Source organism: Notolepis coatsorum (assembly GCF_963971535.1).
Source record: "Notolepis coatsorum genome assembly, chromosome: 15".
NCBI classification, from domain to species: domain Eukaryota; kingdom Metazoa; phylum Chordata; class Actinopteri; order Aulopiformes; family Paralepididae; genus Notolepis; species Notolepis coatsorum.
The window spans coordinates 98366115-98385283 of record NC_140179.1 but is presented as its reverse complement, the minus strand read 5'-3'; the positions used below and the strand labels follow the sequence as shown (position 1 = coordinate 98385283).

General features: G+C 44.5%; 1 protein-coding gene across 1 annotated transcript in view; it reads right to left on the bottom strand.

Annotated features, from left to right (window-relative positions):
* Nucleotides 1-246: 246 nt before the first annotated feature.
* Nucleotides 247-19169, bottom strand: part of LOC311242151 (E3 ubiquitin-protein ligase TRIM35-like) — a gene marked incomplete at both ends in the record, with an annotated part of 28035 nt that continues 9112 nt past the window's right edge. Inside the window, 4 exons of the mRNA XM_084331103.1 lie at nucleotides 247-913; nucleotides 7832-7854; nucleotides 8158-8388; nucleotides 9651-9842. Of these exons, the coding sequence (XP_084187229.1) occupies nucleotides 247-913; nucleotides 7832-7854; nucleotides 8158-8388; nucleotides 9651-9842 (1113 nt within the window). The remainder of the gene's footprint in view (nucleotides 914-7831; nucleotides 7855-8157; nucleotides 8389-9650; nucleotides 9843-19169) is intronic.

Genomic DNA, 19169 nt, shown 5'->3' with positions numbered 1-19169 from the left:
TGTTTCCACTACATGTATCTAACGGCAGTACCCCCCCCCCACCAACATCTGTGGGTCAAGCAGTGTCTCAACTCTGACCTCTGACCTCAACGGCGTTGATATCGCTCAGCCGTGGGGAAAAAAGGGCACATTTATGAACTCTTTCCGTAAAATCACAAGACAATCGCCTCCTCTGTCCTAAAACAAATAAGATACATCCTTGTTCGTAATGAGATAGTTACTGCTTAAAGGGACATTTCACTGATTTCACTGATGGGCAGATTTCACTGATGGGCAGATGTTCATATCAGGGTGTTTAGTATCAGCACCAGCCGGTCCTAGATAGAAGTATGGGTGGAGTTTCTCAGTGAAGGTGTGTTCATAAGTGTAGATGTGAGTCATGTCTTCAGGGTCGTAGAAGGACAGCTTCCCCCCGTCATAGTCCAGCTGTATTCTGACCCTCTGGAGGCTCCTATCCACTGCGATGGTCTGACCCAGACTAAGGTACTCACCACTCTCAGAGTCATAACCTATAGCCCAGATACCATGTTGTGGTCTTGCCACTAGCCGCTCTCTCTTGTTGTCAAATGACTCTTTAGCTACACCTATAGTCCAGTCAGGATGGTCTCCCACATCCACCTCCCAGCTGTGTTCTCCTGAGCTGAAGCTCTCAGAACCCAGAACAATGTTATACACCATGTTCCTCTCTGGGTTGTCAGGGAGCTGCTGCTCTGTGTCTGTGTGTCTCACACTGGTCAGATCATCAGATATAGAGAACCAGGGTGGTGCAGTGTTTGGGTCCAGAGTGACTGGAGTGAACTTGACCCTCTCCTTCATCTTCTCCCAGACAGAGAAGGTCAGGTTGCCCAGGTGTTTGGCCTCGTCTATCAGCGCTCCTGAGACCAGCTGTGGACGAGGCAGGTTGCACTGAGCTCTGGAAGAACATTCAAGAGTCAGTCCTGCTGTGGGCTTAGCTTCAGAGCCGCAGAGAAGAGAGAGATATGGATTTCCATAAAAATAACTGTATTCCAACTCTTCTCCATCATGTTTCTAATACAATCATTTCCACTCAATCAATAAATACACACATACATACATACATACATACATACATACATACATACATACATACATACATACATACATACATTTACATACATACATACATACATACATACATACATACATACATACATACATACATACATACATACATACATACATACATACATACATACATACATACATACATACATACATACATACATACATACATACATACATACTATTGTACATTCCACTACCCTCTCAACTTCAGTCACATCATCCAGATCATCCAATTACAACAGCACCTTTAATCTGAGATGCAGATTTAAAAGGAGAGAGAGAGAGAGACAGAGAGAGAGAGACAGAGAGAGAGAGCAAAAGAGAGAGATAGAGAGAGAGAGACACTGTGTGGAGGAAGTCATGCACAAGATGAGCTCCTGATTTAATATCTAACTTGTGATTGTTAAGAGAGAGATAAACATTTTGGACAAGATAAATACCATCACAAAGAAGGCTGTTATATTATATATATATATATATACATGTAGCTGGGAACCTCAGTGTGTGTCTATTTAGCTAACTTTGACCTGCTAAGTAAAGCTAGCTAACAGTACTGGCTAGCTAGCTAGCTCCAACCTACACAGGCTGTTTCCTACACCTTGAGTCCCAGCCTCCAAACCAAAAGAAAATAATAACACACTGCAAAGAGCAAATCGATTTTTATATCAAACCAGGTAGGAAATATAACTGTAAGCTATAAAGCTGAAATGAATGTACTTTATACTGTTAGCTACTAGCTTAAAAAGATCGTTTTTGCTAGCTATAAGACTGTTTCTATAGCATATTTAGCTAGAACTTTGTTTGGTGTTTTTTTTTTTTTTTTGTGTTACACAGGGTGTCATGGTATTATGGTTTGGGTGGTGTTCGTTACATATGGTGTAACGTGGGGGCTGAGCCATTTCATCAAACAGGTGAGTATGCCGTATTTGTTTGTAATTTGATGTGACTACTTAGCTGTTAAAATATATAGCACTGGGCACCACATGTAGATTTTCTGGTTGTTGGTTAGCGTCCTGTGCACCACGTACTCCTGGGGCGGTCAATGAAATGATTGGTATATGATCTTTGACTGGTAGCAGGTGTGGTTGAAGAAGGTTAGGTCTACAGGGCATTAGTTTAAGGGTAGGTAGATTAGGGCGGCCAGAAAACACAGGTAGTGTGGTAGGGCTTGATTTAGTGTTTCTTAGGGTAGACATGTGGTGGGCCGGTTTTTTCTGCAGTTTAGACGTAGAAGCATATGTAGTCATATCAGGTTAGAAGGCGCACCTGTTTGGAATTGTTTGTTAGATTTATTTTGTTTGTTTGAGTGTTTGGTGAGCATACCTGGTAGCACCTAACACCCTGCGTGTATGACACGTCTATTTAGGGTGGGTGTTTTTTTTTTATTTTTTTTTTGTTTTTTGTGCAACCTAGAAAGGTGCGCTCCGTAGAGCTCACATTTCCACCGCGTTCCCTTCTGGTTGTTATTATTGGCATTTAGCATTATTCAGGGTTCTTCAGTGGTTCTTCGTGGTTCTTCAGTGGTTCGTTGGGGGGGTCTTCGTGGTTCGTTAGTGGTTCTTCGTGTCTGTGAGGTATGGTGTGTGGCTTGGGGTGGCTGGTTCAGTGACAATGGCTTCCATCAGGGACTTTGTTGATCGCCCGTCTCATGACTTGTTAGACAAGTTTTCCAAAGAACAACTGCTAGAACTTGCTGTACACTACGGGGTAGAGCTTTCTGCAGGGGAGAAACGTTTGAAGCCATCTGCCTTGAGTGCTTTAAGGGTGTTACTCATTAGAGAGCAGGTGCTTGAGGAGAGGGTGGAGGAGCCTCCTTCATCTGGCGCGTCTCCGCTATTACCTGGTGTAGAGGGTGAGTGGAGGATTAGGGAGTTGGAGTTTAAGGAAAGGCAGCTAGAGCGAGAGCGTGAGGAGAGGAGAGAGGAGCGTGAGCTTAAGGAGAGAGAGAGTAAAGAGGAGCGTGAGCTTAAGGAGAGAGAGAGGAAAGAGGAGCGTGAGCATGAGCGTGAGCTTAATGAGCGTGAGTTTAAGGAGAAACAAATGTTGCTGGAGCACGAGCGTGCACAGAAGGAGCTTGAATATAAGCATGCTGCCTTGCAGGCGGGTGCTCTGCATCCAGAGTCACGTTCCGGTTTTGATGTAGGCAGGAATATTAGGATGGTACCTCCATTCTTTGAGAAAGACGTGGAAAGATATTTTCCCCTTTTTGAACGGGTGGCAACCACATTGAAGTGGCCTGATACCGCCTGGACACTGCTGCTGCAATGTGTTTTAGTTGGTAGGGCACAAGAAGCCTACACTGCTCTGTCCCTTGAACAAAGCGCTGATTATGAGCTGGTTAAAGCTTCCATTTTGAGGGCTTATGAGTTGGTCCGCGAGGCCTATCATCAGCGTTTTAGAGGTTATCGCAGGTCGGAGGGGCAGTCTTATGTTGAATTTGGAAGGGAGAAGGAGAACCTGTTTGACAGGTGGTGCACTTCTCAGAAGGCAGAGTCAAGAGAGCAGCTTAGGCAGTTGATTCTCCTAGAAGAATTTAAAAGATGTGTTCCTGATACCGTTTCCACACATCTAAATGAGCGTAAGGTATCGAAGATAGGCGCTGTCTTCGCTGATGAGTTTGTGTTGACACACAAGTCCGTGTTTTTGGAGGACTACCGTGTTGAGTCCGGGGATAGGCGTCCTGTTCAGGGGGGCCGTTTCCCAAAACCTGTGTCTGCTGGTCAGTTAACTTCACCTCCTAGGCGGGGTGGTTCTGCGGGTGCATTCCCAGAAGGGATTATCTGTTTCTACTGTAAAGAACCTGGTCATATCGTTGCTGGGTGCCCGGTGCTTGAGCAGAAAAATGTCAGAACCGTGGCTCTGGTAGAAACCATATGCAGAACGCCTATGCCAACGTTAGATGGGGATGGGGGAAGTATCAAACGTGTGGACAAAGAGCTCGAGGGTTCCTCAAGGTTTATGATGAATGGATTTGTTTCCCTGACTAATGCACTAGAGTCCAAACAGGCTATAACAATTTGGAGAGATACCGGTGCTTTTCAGTCCCTCATTCTGGAGGGGGTTTTGCCGTTTTCAGAAAACTCTTCTTTGCATTCCGGTGTCGTTGTTCGGGGCTTTGGGGGTGGATTTGTGGATGCACCTTTGCATGAGGTCACGCTCAATTCTCCCTTAGTATCAGGCAATGTTGTTGTGGGGGTATGTTCTCACATTCCCATAAAGGGGGTGTCCTTCATTCTAGGGAATGATTTGGCTGGTGACAAAGTGCTGGCTACTCCGGTTGTAACTCCCATTCCTGTGGTTTCTGAGGTCTCTGATGAGCTGGCACAGAAACATCCAGGAGTGTTTCCTGTGTGTGCTGTGGCACGAGAAATGTCAAAGGACAAAAGTGATGTTGTTGATACTTCGACTTGGGACATTACACGTAGTGACACATTCTTTGTTGAATTAAATTGTGTACCTGTTGAGAATTTTGGAAAGCACATGGTGTATGTACCTCTGCATAATGATTCTCTTGATTGTGGCTTTGTGTTAGGCCCGGTGGTGAAACCAGAGTTGACATGCGTGCCGGAGAAGCATGTGACAGGAGATGATATGGCAGCGCAGTGTCTCAAGGTCTTTCCAGCCTGTACGGTGGCTGAGGCCACAAACAAATTGGAGGATGAGTGTGGGAAGGATGCTATGAGAGGTGCTGTTGTTTCATGTGACACCGTTCTAGTTGGAGAGGCTACTAAGCCTGACTTAGGCTGCCAGCCTTCCCACAGTAGCTCTATTGTCCCTAATGTTTCACTTGTGGGCAGGGATGGTCCCAATATGTCAGTTGATGATTCTGACATTGATCCACATGTCCACACTGATTCTCTGCCATGCACTAGGTGTGATGGTCAACCTAGTTACCTGTGTCCTGTGGAGCAGGAGCCGCCTTCGCAACCTGGTCTGTGGAGTGGCGGCCATTTTGTTTTTGATCAGGACAATGTTATTTTGGGTGACGCCATTTTAGATGGTGCTCCAGACGTTATTGTGCCTGTCGTACTGCCATGTTCCCGGTACACTGGGGCTGTACCTGAGGCGGTACATCCTACTCTGGATGTTCACGGTTTGCGGTATCCTGAACTGCCAGTGCCAGGTGGGATGGATATGGGTGCGGTGGTGGTATCAGTGATCTATGGTTTTTTTTGTGCTGTGTTCTGTTCTGTTAAGCGCAGTCTCAGGTTGATTTTGGTTTGCAGTATAATTTTGACAGATCAGTATCGGTGGTCGTGTTCGACAGGGGCCGACCCGGTTCTTGCCTTGAACCATTTTGATGTTTACGTTGGATCCTCCAGTTTACCCCTTGTTGTGTATACAGACCATAACCCTTTGGTTTTTCTTCGCAGCATGGTGAACTCGAACCATCGTTTGATGCGATGGAGTTTGTTCCTCCAGGCGTATAACTTGGATATTCGCCACATCGTGGGAGGGACAACGTGCTAGCAGACGCCCTCTCACAATCATAGTACCGGTGTTTGTGGTACCCGTTATCGCTGTTGTGGTAGTGGCCCTGACAACTAAGGGGTCACAGTTGTTTTTTGTTTTGTTTATGGGTTGTTGTGTAGTGGTTGCCTCTTGGGCAACCAGTTTGGTGGGGGAGGTGTTATGTACTAGAGGCCTGATCACTCCTGTGTCACCGGGCATGCAGGTGAGGCCTGCCAATTAGCCAATTAGTGCTGATTGGTTACCTGCTGGGAGCTTTAAAGGCATACCTAGTAACACACATGCAGGGTCTGTGCTTGGAGAAAGAGCTGTTAGGTTCTTCAGTCCTTGTCCGTTGGGTTTGCACTAGTACCTTAGTTACATTTACCTTAATAGTTCCTTGAGTTAGTAACACTTTGAGTTAGAGCACGGGGTTTTGGTGTTGGTTTGCACATAGGTTGCGTGCCCCTGAGCCAGGGTCGTAACAGTTCTCAATAGCCAAACACACACATTTACAAAATACAGTAAACACAGCATTTTATACAGTTCAATGTTCGTACAGTACCTCTCTTGACAATCCAGTAGTTACTGTTTTATATGCTGTAATATTTGATGTTTTATTTTATGATGATATTTTGTATGTACTTTGATATCTGTTTTGTAATCCATGTCTATGTTTAATATTAATCATTTGCTTTGGCAACATGTAGAAGTACGTCATGCCAATAAAGCCATTTGAATTGAATTGAATTGAATTGAATTGAGAGAGAGAGAGAGAGAGAGAGAGAGAGAGAGAGAGAGAGAGAGAGAGAGAGAGAGAGAGAGAGAGAGAGAGAGAGAGAGAGAGAGAGAGAGAGAGAGAGAGGGGCACGCGTGGGTTTCATGCGAGAACAGCTCGCATGGCTGTTTACTTCAGAGCAGAAGCGCGCGGATTTACTTGGAACAGATGTAAATGCCTACTATTATTTATTATTTATATACATATAGAACTGCTCCACATGGATTCTAATATATCATGCTTTAAGTACTGTAGTTTTAATGTAGTTGGTGTTTTTTTATATAGTGGTATTTTTACTGTAGTTTTAACTATGTTTATAGTGGTGAGTGTCTATGTATTGTGACTGTATGTTTGTCTTTCAACCACTGCACAAATGAAGTTCCCAAAGGAAAATAAAGTAATTTGAAGTTGAAGTTGAAGTTGAAGTCAGTCCCCGTTTGAAGATAATACAAATAAAAATAAAGATTTCCAGTCCATTTTGCATGTATAACCCGTTATTATCTCATTAATTAGAATGTTAGAATGAATTTTAGAATGATGATCAGTGTGATGTACTCCTGAAAAAGTATAGTAATATGGTTTATTTGTATTGGGAAAGATACAGACACATTAGCTGGTTGAACAACATCTATATGTGTGGTAATAATGCATTGAGTGTATTTCTGTGAAAATGCGCGTGGCGCACGCCTCTGAATCCAACCGGAGCGGAAAAAGAACTTTGCTTCTCGCCCGCGAGTCGCCCGCCCGCCCGCGGCCGGTGTGAACAACGACGCCTGTTAACCCTTTCACTGCCACACAACAGAAGCTTAACCCTTTACGACCGTCAGTTGTGTGATAGTAAAGGGTTAACCTTCTTTTTTTTTTGATCTACTTTTTTCTCCCCATTTTTCTATTTTTCTCCCGTCCCCAATTTCGTATCGTCCAATTCTACCCTCCCCTGTCTCGAACGCTGTTAGACCATGCCTCCCACAAGCCGGCTGCAATGTGGACGAAGCCTTACATCACGTGTCCCCTCCGGTACTTGAGGAAGCAGCCGTCGCATCTTGGTGTGGGAGGGACACGCCACCCTTGTCACTTCCTGATTCTACTGTGCAGGCGCACCAACCGACTTGTAGGAGTCGCTGTCCACAACGTCCGATCCCCACCCACCAGCTTCCCACCCCCTAATACTGCCAATTGTATTAGTATGAACGACCAGCCAAGCTGGGCTCGAACCCAGCATCTCCTGCGTTGGTGGGAAGCGCCACCTAGCCGCCCAAGGGGGGTTAACCTTCTGTCGTGTGGCAGTGAAAGGGTTAACCTTCTGTGTATTGTCGCAGTGAAAGGGTTAACCGTTTTGGTAGTGTGGCGGTGAAAGGATTAACATGGGAGCAGTCAGGGAAAGAGAGTCAGAGAGAAAGGAGAGAGAGAGAAAGGAGAGAAAGATAGAAAGAGAGAGAAATTGAGAAAAAGAGAGATAGAAAGAGATAGAGATGAGAGAGAGATAGAGAGCGACAAAAAGAGAGATAAATCACTTACCTTTTCAGTGTGGTCTTATAGTTCTATGGAGGTAAAGACAGATCAAGTTAAACACTACACTGTAAAAAACTGAGCATCATCTGGTCACTTTTAAACTATCAGCTAATTGTATTAAACTAAAACTGTGTAAATGCAATTCATAAATGGTTCAAATGCATTGAATTCAGCTCAATTCTATTTCAAACGGCACGGTGTGGTCTTTTTTATTATGTATAGGTTACTTATACTTATTTAATAAATATGAATAAACCCCAATCCCAGTTTTTACAGTGTACTAAACATCCTCAGCATCATTCCCTATGAACTGAAGAGAGCCCAGTCCTGACCTGCAGGAAGGAGATGTGTTCACTATTCAGCTCCTGCTCTATGGCTCTGATTGTGTCTGAAAGGGTTGACATCTGTCTATCCAGCCCCTCAATCTTCTCCTTCATCATCTGGCTCTTCTGCTCCTCTTCCTCCTTCAGTGCAGCTACCCTGGCCTCCTTTTCCTTGTGGAGAAACTGGAGAAGCTTCTTAAACTCTTCCTCAATCTGCTTCTCTGTGTGCAGGGCCTGGACCTGGAGATTATAAGATAAGATATTCCTTTATTGATCCCCTTGGGGAAATTCAGGCATCATAGCAGCATGGGGATGGAGGGGGGGGGGGTACAGGTGGTAAAAACAACACAAGCAGTGTAAACAAATAAGTTTAAGGAAATAAGTCAATATAATTTACTATCTAACTAACTATACAATAAGGTAGTTATCATTTACTATCTAACTAACTGAAATATACAGGGGGTTAAAAATCATGTCTCTCCCACAATGGACTACAAATGTACAATAGGTCACTTATTTTTACTGTGTGCAGGTTGAGTGCAGCTACAACCTTACAGTAAATAATTGATCATTAATACAGCATATTTGTACCTTTACGTGTTCTGCTGTGTGGACGCATGTTTGTTTGATTTCTTTAAAGGCCTGTAGCTTGTCACGTAAGGTCTTCAGTGGAGCCTGGAGCTGCTTCTGCAATGGAATTCATTCATTCATGATGTATTTCACTTGAAAGATGCAAGTCTCCCCCTGCAGCACCGGTTTCAACACACGGACTGGAGTACGTTTGCCACCCAGGCCACCCTGGACTCCCACACAGACATTGACTCCCACACTGACATTGACTCCCACACTGACATTGACTCCCATGCTGACATGGACTCCCACACTGACATTGACTCCCACGCTGAGAAGGACTCCCACACTGACATTGACTCCCACACTGACATTGACTCCCACGCTGAGATTGACTCCCATGCTGAGATTGACTCCCACGCTGAGATTGACTCCCACACTGACATTGACTCCCATGCTGACATTGACTCCCATGCTGAGATTGACTCCCACACTGAGATTGACTCCCACGCTGACATTGACTCCCACACTGACATTGACTCCCACACTGACATTGACTCCAATGCTGACATTGACTCCCACACTGACATTGACTCCCACACTGACATTGACTCCCACACTGACATTGACTCCCACATTGACATTGACTCCCACACTGACATTGACTCCCACACTGACATTGACTCCCACACATGACTTGATCACCACATGGACATTGTCTCCCACTGCACAGACTCTCCACACCTCATCCATGGGACAAAAATAAATCAACTCCAAAACAGTGTCTGAATCTAATCCCATCTAATTGTTTCTGATTGTCTAATGTTTCTGTATTCATTAACAACGTGCAACAATGTGAATACTGGTTGTATTGAGTATAATATGTAATAAAAGATATATTACTGATTAATATAATAATGATTTTGCCATACCTTGTGATCCTCTGAAGCTTCCTCTATGGGGCAGCAGTTGTGGCTCTTGTGTTTTCTGGAGGACAACACACAGATGAGCTGGAGCAGGTCATCCAGACAGAAGAGCTTGAGTTTCTCACTGTGCAGACTGCAGAACACCAAAGGACCTGCTGGAGGTCCCTGGCTTTTCTCCTTGAAGGCCTCACACAGGTTCTTCAAAGCCAAGTTACAAGCAGGATATAACATTGAAGAGACTTTCCTACAAAGTGGACAGTTCTTGTCTTCTCTGTCTCTCCAGTATTGTTGCAGACAGGCTTTACAGAAGCTGTGGCTACACAACAAGATGACAGGATCTGTGTAGATGTCTTGGCACACGGAACAAGACAGATCCTCTTCACAATGAGACGAAGCCATTTTGTCTCTCAGTAACACTCCCTCCTCTGGAAAGCTCCCTGAAGTTTACTTTAACTTTTGTTATAAACTTACTTAGATTCAGTCAGCACCTGGTTGAAGTCACTTTTTGATCACTAGTTATGAGGGCATATGAGGGCACACACATTAGTTATTTTCCTAAATATTCACGTTACTACTACAAGGTAAGAAAACTGTATTTTCCCAGTCTCCAAATCACTGCCGACTCGACACATGAAAATTCCTCTGCACTGGAAAGCCGAAAATCTATGCGGTTTAGTCTATCGGTTCAATACTGCTCAGCACTGTTTCAAAATGCACACTGACCTGGCAGAGAGCATTGCTGAATATAAAATAGATACACAAACGTTCTAGAAGGTTCGGTCATGACATCATACGATGACATCTCCAATGTTCTAGAACGTTCAGCTATGACTCATCACCAATGTTCTATTATGACATCACAAATGTTCTAGAATGTTCTATTATGACAAATAAGACGGTTCAATGACTTTATCTAAATCCAATCAACATTCCTAATGCCGTTTCAATGTAAGGATATAAAAATAAACATATAAACATTCATATATAATACCATAACCTAAATATATAGCTTTGGCTCCACTAGTCCTTCCTGTGTTTGTCTAAAGCTAGTCCTACTCCTTCAGTACGAGCTGTGGGTTTTATCTGGAGCAGGCGTGTGTCGGTTGATGAGGAGTGTAGAAACACTGATGTTTATCACCTGTATATCAAAGGTTATAATCCTAGTTATGTCATTACTGGCAAAGCGTCTTGCTTCGCCTATTGGACTATGCTCGCGCCTGTGGGCGTTCGTTGAAATAACTTTTCATGCACCTACCATTCACCTAGCCATGCCCACCTCTCTAGTATATAACCAGGTAAAGTGGTCACGCCCACCTCTCTAGTTACAGTATACAGTGTATTGAGTGAATAAAAAAAAGGAAATATCGGGCCAGCCAGTAGGGTCTTGTTGAGGCATCTTCAATAATTTTTTTTAACATATTATGAAAGTACAGATTCATACCTTCAAAATAAGCCATCACTTTAACATTTTGGTGGGATACTTTTCAAGCGACTTCCTATGAATCATGGTGATATCACAAAACGTATTCAGAGAAAAATGGCCTTGACAGTTTACACTTACAGTGTTAAAAAACTACAACACTACCCAGAATGCATTGTAATCCACGGCCCCCCTCTCTCTGGGGCAATTAACACCTGGCAGCGTTCTAGTCAGGCTCTTTTGTTATGACAATGACTCTGTCTTGTGCAGGGGCGGATTGGGACACAATTCAGCCCGGGACATTCAGACGCACCAGCCCACGCACCGGCTCCGCAACTGGCCCACACAACGGCCGTTATGAAACACTCGTCCAGTATTAAACAACCCAAGGCTGTGGCTAAGGAGTCAACATCAGGGAGACCAAATCTACACCCGCCCCTAGATGTGCACTCGTGCACAGTGCACACCACGCACGCACGCACGCAAGCACGCACGCACGCACGCACACGCACACACACACACACACACACACACACACACACACACACACACACACACACACACACACAGACACACACACACACACACACACACACACACACACACACACACACACCACACACACACACACACACACACACATTTAGAATATTTTATTTATGTCCACATAAAAACAAGGTTTAAAGGACACAAATATTAACAGTGGACTTGTACATTGTGGGATTATTCGGATACAATCGTGCCACAGTGGCAATCAAAGTTACAGACTCACACGGATGATGAACCTGACAATCAACACACAGCCCATGGGTACAGATAGCAGCGTCTTCTCCAAATTGCCCGGCTGCCAACACACACACACACACACACACACACACACACACACACACACACACACACACACACACACACACACACACACACACACACACACACACACACACACACACACACACACACACACCGTTACTTCCTGTCATTGTCATACGTTTTCTTTTCTTTTGCCTAGGGATTAATGATACATGAAGTATTAACTACAACATAATAATATTGAGGTTTTGATCCATAGAAAGGTCTGTGCTACACAATTTCAGTTCGATTCGATTTATTGTCCTTTAATTTTGCACTCATGACATTAGTTGCTTGCCGTTTAATCAACATCGAAAGACCCCCCACTTCCTCCCAGACACCCATTCCAAGAGCCTGTTCGCTGGGTGGGTCGGTCGGTCGGTCGGTCGGTCGGTCGGTCGGTCGGTCGGTCGGTCGGTCGGTCGGTCGGTGGGTGGGTGGGTGGGTGGGTGGGTGGGTGGGTGGGTGGGTGGGTCGGTCTGTCTGTCTGTCTGTCTGTCTGTCTGTCTGTCTGTCTGTCACTCTCTCTCTGTCTCTCCCCCAATTAAACTGTCACACCATGTTACCTGTTACCTGTTTATTGCACAATGTTGTTTTTTATTGGATTCTATTATATGTTGTACCACTGTATTGCACATCGTTGCGGGCAAGACCACCCGCATTTCATTGTATACTTGTATGCCGTGACAATTAAAACTCTTGACTTGACTTGACTACTCTACATCACCAGCATGTTTCGCAGCAAGTCACTTGTTGTTTTTGTTTTTTAATTCTAGCTTTTTCAGCTCCACCATTTCTTTTTTTTACAGGGGCCAATTTCTAATTGCATATCATTCTTGGTTGACACTGAAGTTAGTAAAATGCCATCCAAATTATGAAAAACCTTTCTTGATGGAGAAACAGTGTATCAAAAATCTGAAAGAAGGAAACCTACTGTTTGAAATTCTCAGTTGTTAGATTACTGCTTCCCTCTGCTGATCAGCTCTTCCACCTTAGAACTATATCTCCAGGCAGCCTCACGTTGTTCACTAAGCACGACAAGGGCTGTCCCCGACTAAGGATTTGGATAGTCGACTTTGATTGGCCGAAATTAGCCGATAGTGGACTATTAGTTGACTATGAAAAAAAAAGTTGGAAAAAAAAGAAGTATAATATATCTTTTTTTTATCATTCCATTTGGGCTGTGGGGGTGCTTAATGTCTGAAGGAGTCGACAAAAGGCTTATTGTCCTCTGCAAAAGCATGCAATTGGTCCACTGATGGATACATCTTGATATTTGTCTAGTCTAGTGTGTTCATTAGATGGGTGAAATCCTCTTTCAGTGCCTCTGTGCTTTTTTTCTTAGGCAGTTAGCCTCTGGTATGCGTGTCATTAGTGTTAGCCACGCTTCTGGGCCTTTTTTCTTTTGGAAAGAATGATACAAAAATGTTAAATAAATCAAATAAAAAATTCCAATTTTTTATATATTTTTTGCATTAGACTAAGAGGTTGGCAGTCGACTACGGCTCCTTTTGATCGATTAGTCGACTATTCGACTAATAGGGGTCAGCCTTAGACGACACAGAAGCAAATCTTCATTCAAACAGCAATGGCAGGCAGCTCGCACAGTAGAAGCAATCGTCCGTGTTATCTGATTTGGCCCATTAGTGGCCCACACACCGACTCACACACTGGCCCACACACCGGCCCACACACCAGCCCACACACTGGCCCACACACCGGCCCACACACTGGCCCACACACCAGCCCACACACCGGCCCACATACTGGCCCACATTAGTGGCCCACACACCAGCCCACACACCAGCCCACACACCGGCCCACATTAGTGGCCCACACACCGACTCACACACTGGCCCACACACTGGCCCACACACCGGCCCACACACCGGCCCACATACCGGCCCACATTAGTGGCCCACACACCGACTCACACTGGCCCACACCGGCCCGCCGTACAGACCATGTAGCCTGGGAGATGACTGAAATCACTGCAAGAGCTAGTAGGCTATTTTTAAGCATCTTTCTGTGGCAATTTTCATTTTTACATCTAACTTTTTCAGCCCTACCCTACCAAAGTGGGCCGATCGGAGTGGACTAAATGGGCCAGTCGGCACTGCAAACACAACACCCATAGAGGAAAAAGGAAAAGTCATGATCGTTCATTTAAAAATGTGTGTGGTAGTGTAAAGTTAACCTTCTGTAGTGTGGTAGTGAATCGTTAACCTTCTGTAGTGTGGTAGTGAACGGTTAACCTTCTGTAGTGTGGTAGTGAAAGGATTATGTCTGTTTTAATTTAATAAGTGGTCTTAGTGTACCATTATCAGTAGTGTACCAGAGCAGACTATATTTTTAGGAAGGAGGTTGAAGAGGTTAAAGAAGAGTATATTCTTTAGTTAAAGGTATAGTTTCGATTTTTGGTTCCTATTTCCTACTTACCAAAGTCAATGGGGTCAAGCTCCTTACTTTCACAGTGCACACAAAGTAGATTTCAGTGTGCCTCAGTTAGCTTGTACAGACAGGTGCTTGACCCCATTGACTTTTTGACTTGTGGTTAACTATCTGTGAGAATGGGTTTAGGCCCAATAGCTGAACACAGGAGAAGAGAGAATGGAGCATTTTAGGGTGTTTTAATAGTATTCCCCAAGCAGACAGTTGAACAGGCAGGAATGTGCAACAGACAGGTATAGGGAATGTTTCTTGGGGGGATGAGGGCAGGTGCACTCCCTGTGCAGCTGTGGGCAGAAGACACAGGTCTGTGTCGAGGAAGAGAGAGAGATCACTCCTTGTGCAGCACAAGATGTCCAGGCAGGGAGGTGCACTGGAGCAGAGGTCCTAGGTAGCTAGTTTAACACCACAACGAGGTCTGGTCAGAATCTGCCGGTAGATGTAGGCCATGCCCCCACGTATCTGGATCTTTTGCCAAACGGATATTTTCAGGCTCCGTTAAAAAAAAAATCCTCGTCCACACGACAGTGTTAAAATAAAAATTAAATGATCATAAATTTTTTTTGACCAAATCTTTTTATTTTCAATTTTTTCAAAAATGAAACAACACAACTCACAACACAATAATAACAATAATACATAAAAGGCATCCAAAAACATAAACTAACACAACACTGATTGATTAGACAAAAAGGTTGTCATCCAGTAAAAGTATACCAAATAAAATAAAATATATCCTATAAAAAGTGCTTACCGAGCCCCCTCCACCTCCAGGCCCGACAACCGCAAGCCACAACCCCAGTTTAGCCAAAGCACCACGCTTCTTTAGTGCCTCGACCCGCAGAGACCCCGAACCGCGCCTCCCCCCCAGTCCGAGCCCACGATCACCAGACCCAGATCAGAAGGGGGTCCGAAAATATACATAGGATCAATATTGAATGAAAAATAATAAACAAAACAAAAATACAAAAAACACCATAACCATCAACATACATGAATATTCGCCCCGCCCCCCCCCCCCCCCTCTCGCCCCAGGACCCCAACGTGAGACATCAATATAATAACTTATTCAGTACTCAACTTCCAGAGTCATATGCGTTCTTTTCGTTTTTTCCACCACAGCCCACCAGACCGCGATTGTGGCCTCATTAACACCTATGACACGTGCAGTGGAAATCTCCAAATAAATAACATCAAGATAGGTGAGAATCCATACCTTCGGACATAACTTATCTGGTTGTATCCAGCGTAAGGCAAGCAGCTTTTTGGCAGCGGTCAGACCAGCCAAAATGAGTCTCTTTACTTGTACAGAGGTCGGCAACTGAGAAACATCATTTAACAGCAAAACAGAAGGCAAGGCCGGTATGGTTAGAGAGAAAATCTCTGATAACTGAGTGGTGACATTTTCCCAGAAGATCTCAACAGGAGGGCATTCCCAGTACATATGCATATATGTTCCAATGGCACTGTCTGGACACAAGGTACATCGAGAGTCAGGCCTGAGACCCATTAGGTTCAATCGCCTGGGGGTCAAATAAGTCCTATGAACAACATTTAGATGGATCTGTTGGTGATCTGGGTTGCGTGATGATAGCCTAATATTTTCCCATACCGCATCCCAATCAAAATCTATATCCAACTGAGGAATATCCTTTCTCCAAATCGTATCTAAGGGTAGGTCTTTATATGAGTCCGTAAGTAAGTGCCGATAAAAGTCAGAGACGAAGCCTCTCGATGTCTCTCTGTCATAAAATAATTTGTGAAACCGCTGTCGTTCTGGTGGAGCGTCCCATGGGACTCCGTGAGCCTTTAGAGCTGCCCTCATTTGTAAATAAAAGAAAAAGGAACTACCGGGGAGATCAAATTCGTTGGATAGGTCCTGAAAAGACCGGATACCAGAATCGTGAAAATATCCCTCAATACATGGATACCCTTCCCCTCCCATCTGGGGAATCTAATGGGTCGTTGTCCAATAAGAAGCAAATTGTTATTGAACAGTGGGGAGTGCGTGTGCCATTTATGGCGGTTAGTGCAAGTTCTCTGGGTATCACGCCAAATCTGGATCACATGTGTGATCAGAGGGCCAAATCGTAATTTGCATTGTTTAATTGAGATGTTGGTATACACGATATCTTGAAGTCTGTGTGGGGACACCATCTCCTCCTCCAATGGACAACAGGAAACAGCCGCATGAGCGTCAAACCACGTGATAAGAGGTCTTAGAGAGTATGCTTGGAAATAATATTTGAAGTCCGGAAATGCCAAACCCCCGTCCAATTTACTCCTCTGTGCAGTGGTTCTCTTTAAGCGTTGGCGTTTGTTATTCCAGACGAATTTATATGCAGCAGAGTGCAGTTTTTGCCAGTAACCAACAGGAGGAGACAACGGAAGCATGGAGCTAATACAATTTATTCTAGGTAAGACATTCATCTTAATTATTGAGGCGCGGGCCTGTAATGAGTTCTTTAATTTGGACCACCTGTCAAAATCCTTCGCAATCCTGTCACCCAAGCTGGAGTAGTTATACTTTACAGTCTGGTTAACAGTCGGGAATATTTCAACCCCAAGGCATTTAAAGTGATCTACCATGAGAATATTTGCTGGAAGGAGGGTTGCCTTCGCAGCCTCGTTGAGTGGAAGGAAGGCTGATTTTGGCCAGTTGATCTTAAATCCAGATAGGTTGCCAAAGTCATCTATTACTTGGAGAAGGTAGGGCAGAGAGACGGCCGGGTTCTGCATAAATAGGAGTACATCATCCGCGTTTAAGCTGATATGGTGATGTGTGCCCTTAATTGACACAGGGGATATAACTCGTGATTGCCTTATGTACTGCGCTAGGGGTTCGAGTGAAAGAGCAAAGAGTCCTGGGCTAAGAGGACAACGCTGTCTAGAAGAGCGCGAAACAGCGAATAGTGGTGAGCAAAGCTTCCCTGTCAAGATCATGGCAGACAGGCCTGTGTAGAGAACTTTGATCATGTGAATGAAACCCTCGCCCAATCCCATCCTTCCTAGTACTGCCCATAAATACGACCACTCCAGTCTGTCAAAGGCCTTCATCGCGTCTAAGGACATGACGGCCGTAGGGGTTGCAACATCCTTACTGGCGTCAATCACGTGTAGTAACCGTCTGATATTATCCGTGACCAGACGGCCTCTTATAAAGCCAGTCTGATCGGGGTTGACCAGAAACGTCATGTGCTTTTGAAGTCGGATGGCTAGCACCTTAGCATATAGCTTGAGATTGGCTCCGAGAAGACTTAAGGGTCTATAGCTGCCACATTCCGTGGGGTCCTTATCTTTCTTGAGTAGAACAGATATAAGTGCCATATAGAAGTTGCCCTCCTCGACTGAGTGTAAAATCATTGAAAGTAATAAGGGACCAAGTATATCCCAAAACGCAGTATAGAGTTCCGGTGGAATGCCATCCCATCCAGGAGCCTTGCCCCGTTGCATGCCCGCAATTGCTTCCCTGAGTTCATCTAGTGTGATAGGTTCAGCTAACCACTTTGCGTCCTCCTCTGAGATTTGTGGTAGGTTAATTTGACTAAGATAGTCCTCCAGCTTGGCATGATCAAAGACCACTTCCGACTCGTACAGGTTGGAGTAAAATGAGCTAAATGTATCATTGATTTTTTTGGGGTTGGTGGTTATCTCCCCCTGTTGGTTCTAAATGGCAGGGATATCCGCAAATTGATCGCTGGCCCGTATCCTCATAGCCAGTAGGTGACTTGGTCTAGAGCCATGAAAGTAATAGTGTTGTCTTGTTCTGTGCATTTGAAATTCAGACTGTTGTCTTAAAATGGAGTTAATCTCCTTTTTCACTACTTTAATTTGGAGCTCCAGTCGGTTAGAATATTTGCGCTGCATAGAAGACATCATTGTTTTATGCAGCTCCTCCAATTCCACCAACTTGGAGAGACGCCCCTTGCGGAGATTGGAAGCAAATAGCGTGGTATTACTCCTAATAAACCCTTTGACCGCATTCCACAAAGTTCTGGGGTCCTGTACTGAACCAGCATTAAACTGCACGAATTCAATGAGCTTCTCTTTAAATTGTAGATTAAATTCCTCGTTCTTCAGCAGTGTTGAGTTAAAGCGCCATCTAGGGGCACGAGACGTCATTTTGCTGAGTGAACCCTTAAGGAGGATGTATTTGTGGTCTGACAGTGCAATGGGCTTCAAGTCAACGTCAAAACTATCGAATAGCCTAGGGGAGGAGAAGACATAATCAATTCTGGAGAAAGTTTTATGTCTTGCGGAGAAGAAAGAGTTGTCTCGCGAAGTTGGGTTGAGTACCCGCCACATATCCATAACCCCCGTGTCTTTAGACCAGCCACGTAGGACCGCGGACGCCTGCTTTTGATCGTGGGTTACAGCATCTCCGGATTTATCAATCAATGGATCCCACATGGCATTGAAATCAGTACCCACTATGAATGAGTACTCAGGTAGTTTCAGCATCTCTGTAGTGAGTGCAGTATAAAATTGTGCCTCATACACATTAGGGGCGTATGCAGCTATAAGAGCAATTTTCCTGTTAGTGTATTCCATTTTCACTATAGTGATTCGTCCTTCAGCATCCGACCACACGTCTAATAGTTTAATATTCAGCTTCCACTTAGCCACTATGGCTACCCCCGGGATCTAGTGCTAAAAGAGGAGGAGCCTATATTATGATAAAATTTGTTTGCAAGTTTAGCACTGTCAGCCTTTAAAAGATGCGTTTCACTCAGCAAAGCCACATCGACCTCCTGTCTTTTCATCCATGTAAGTACACTTGTGCGCTTATGTTGAATATTAAACCCCCC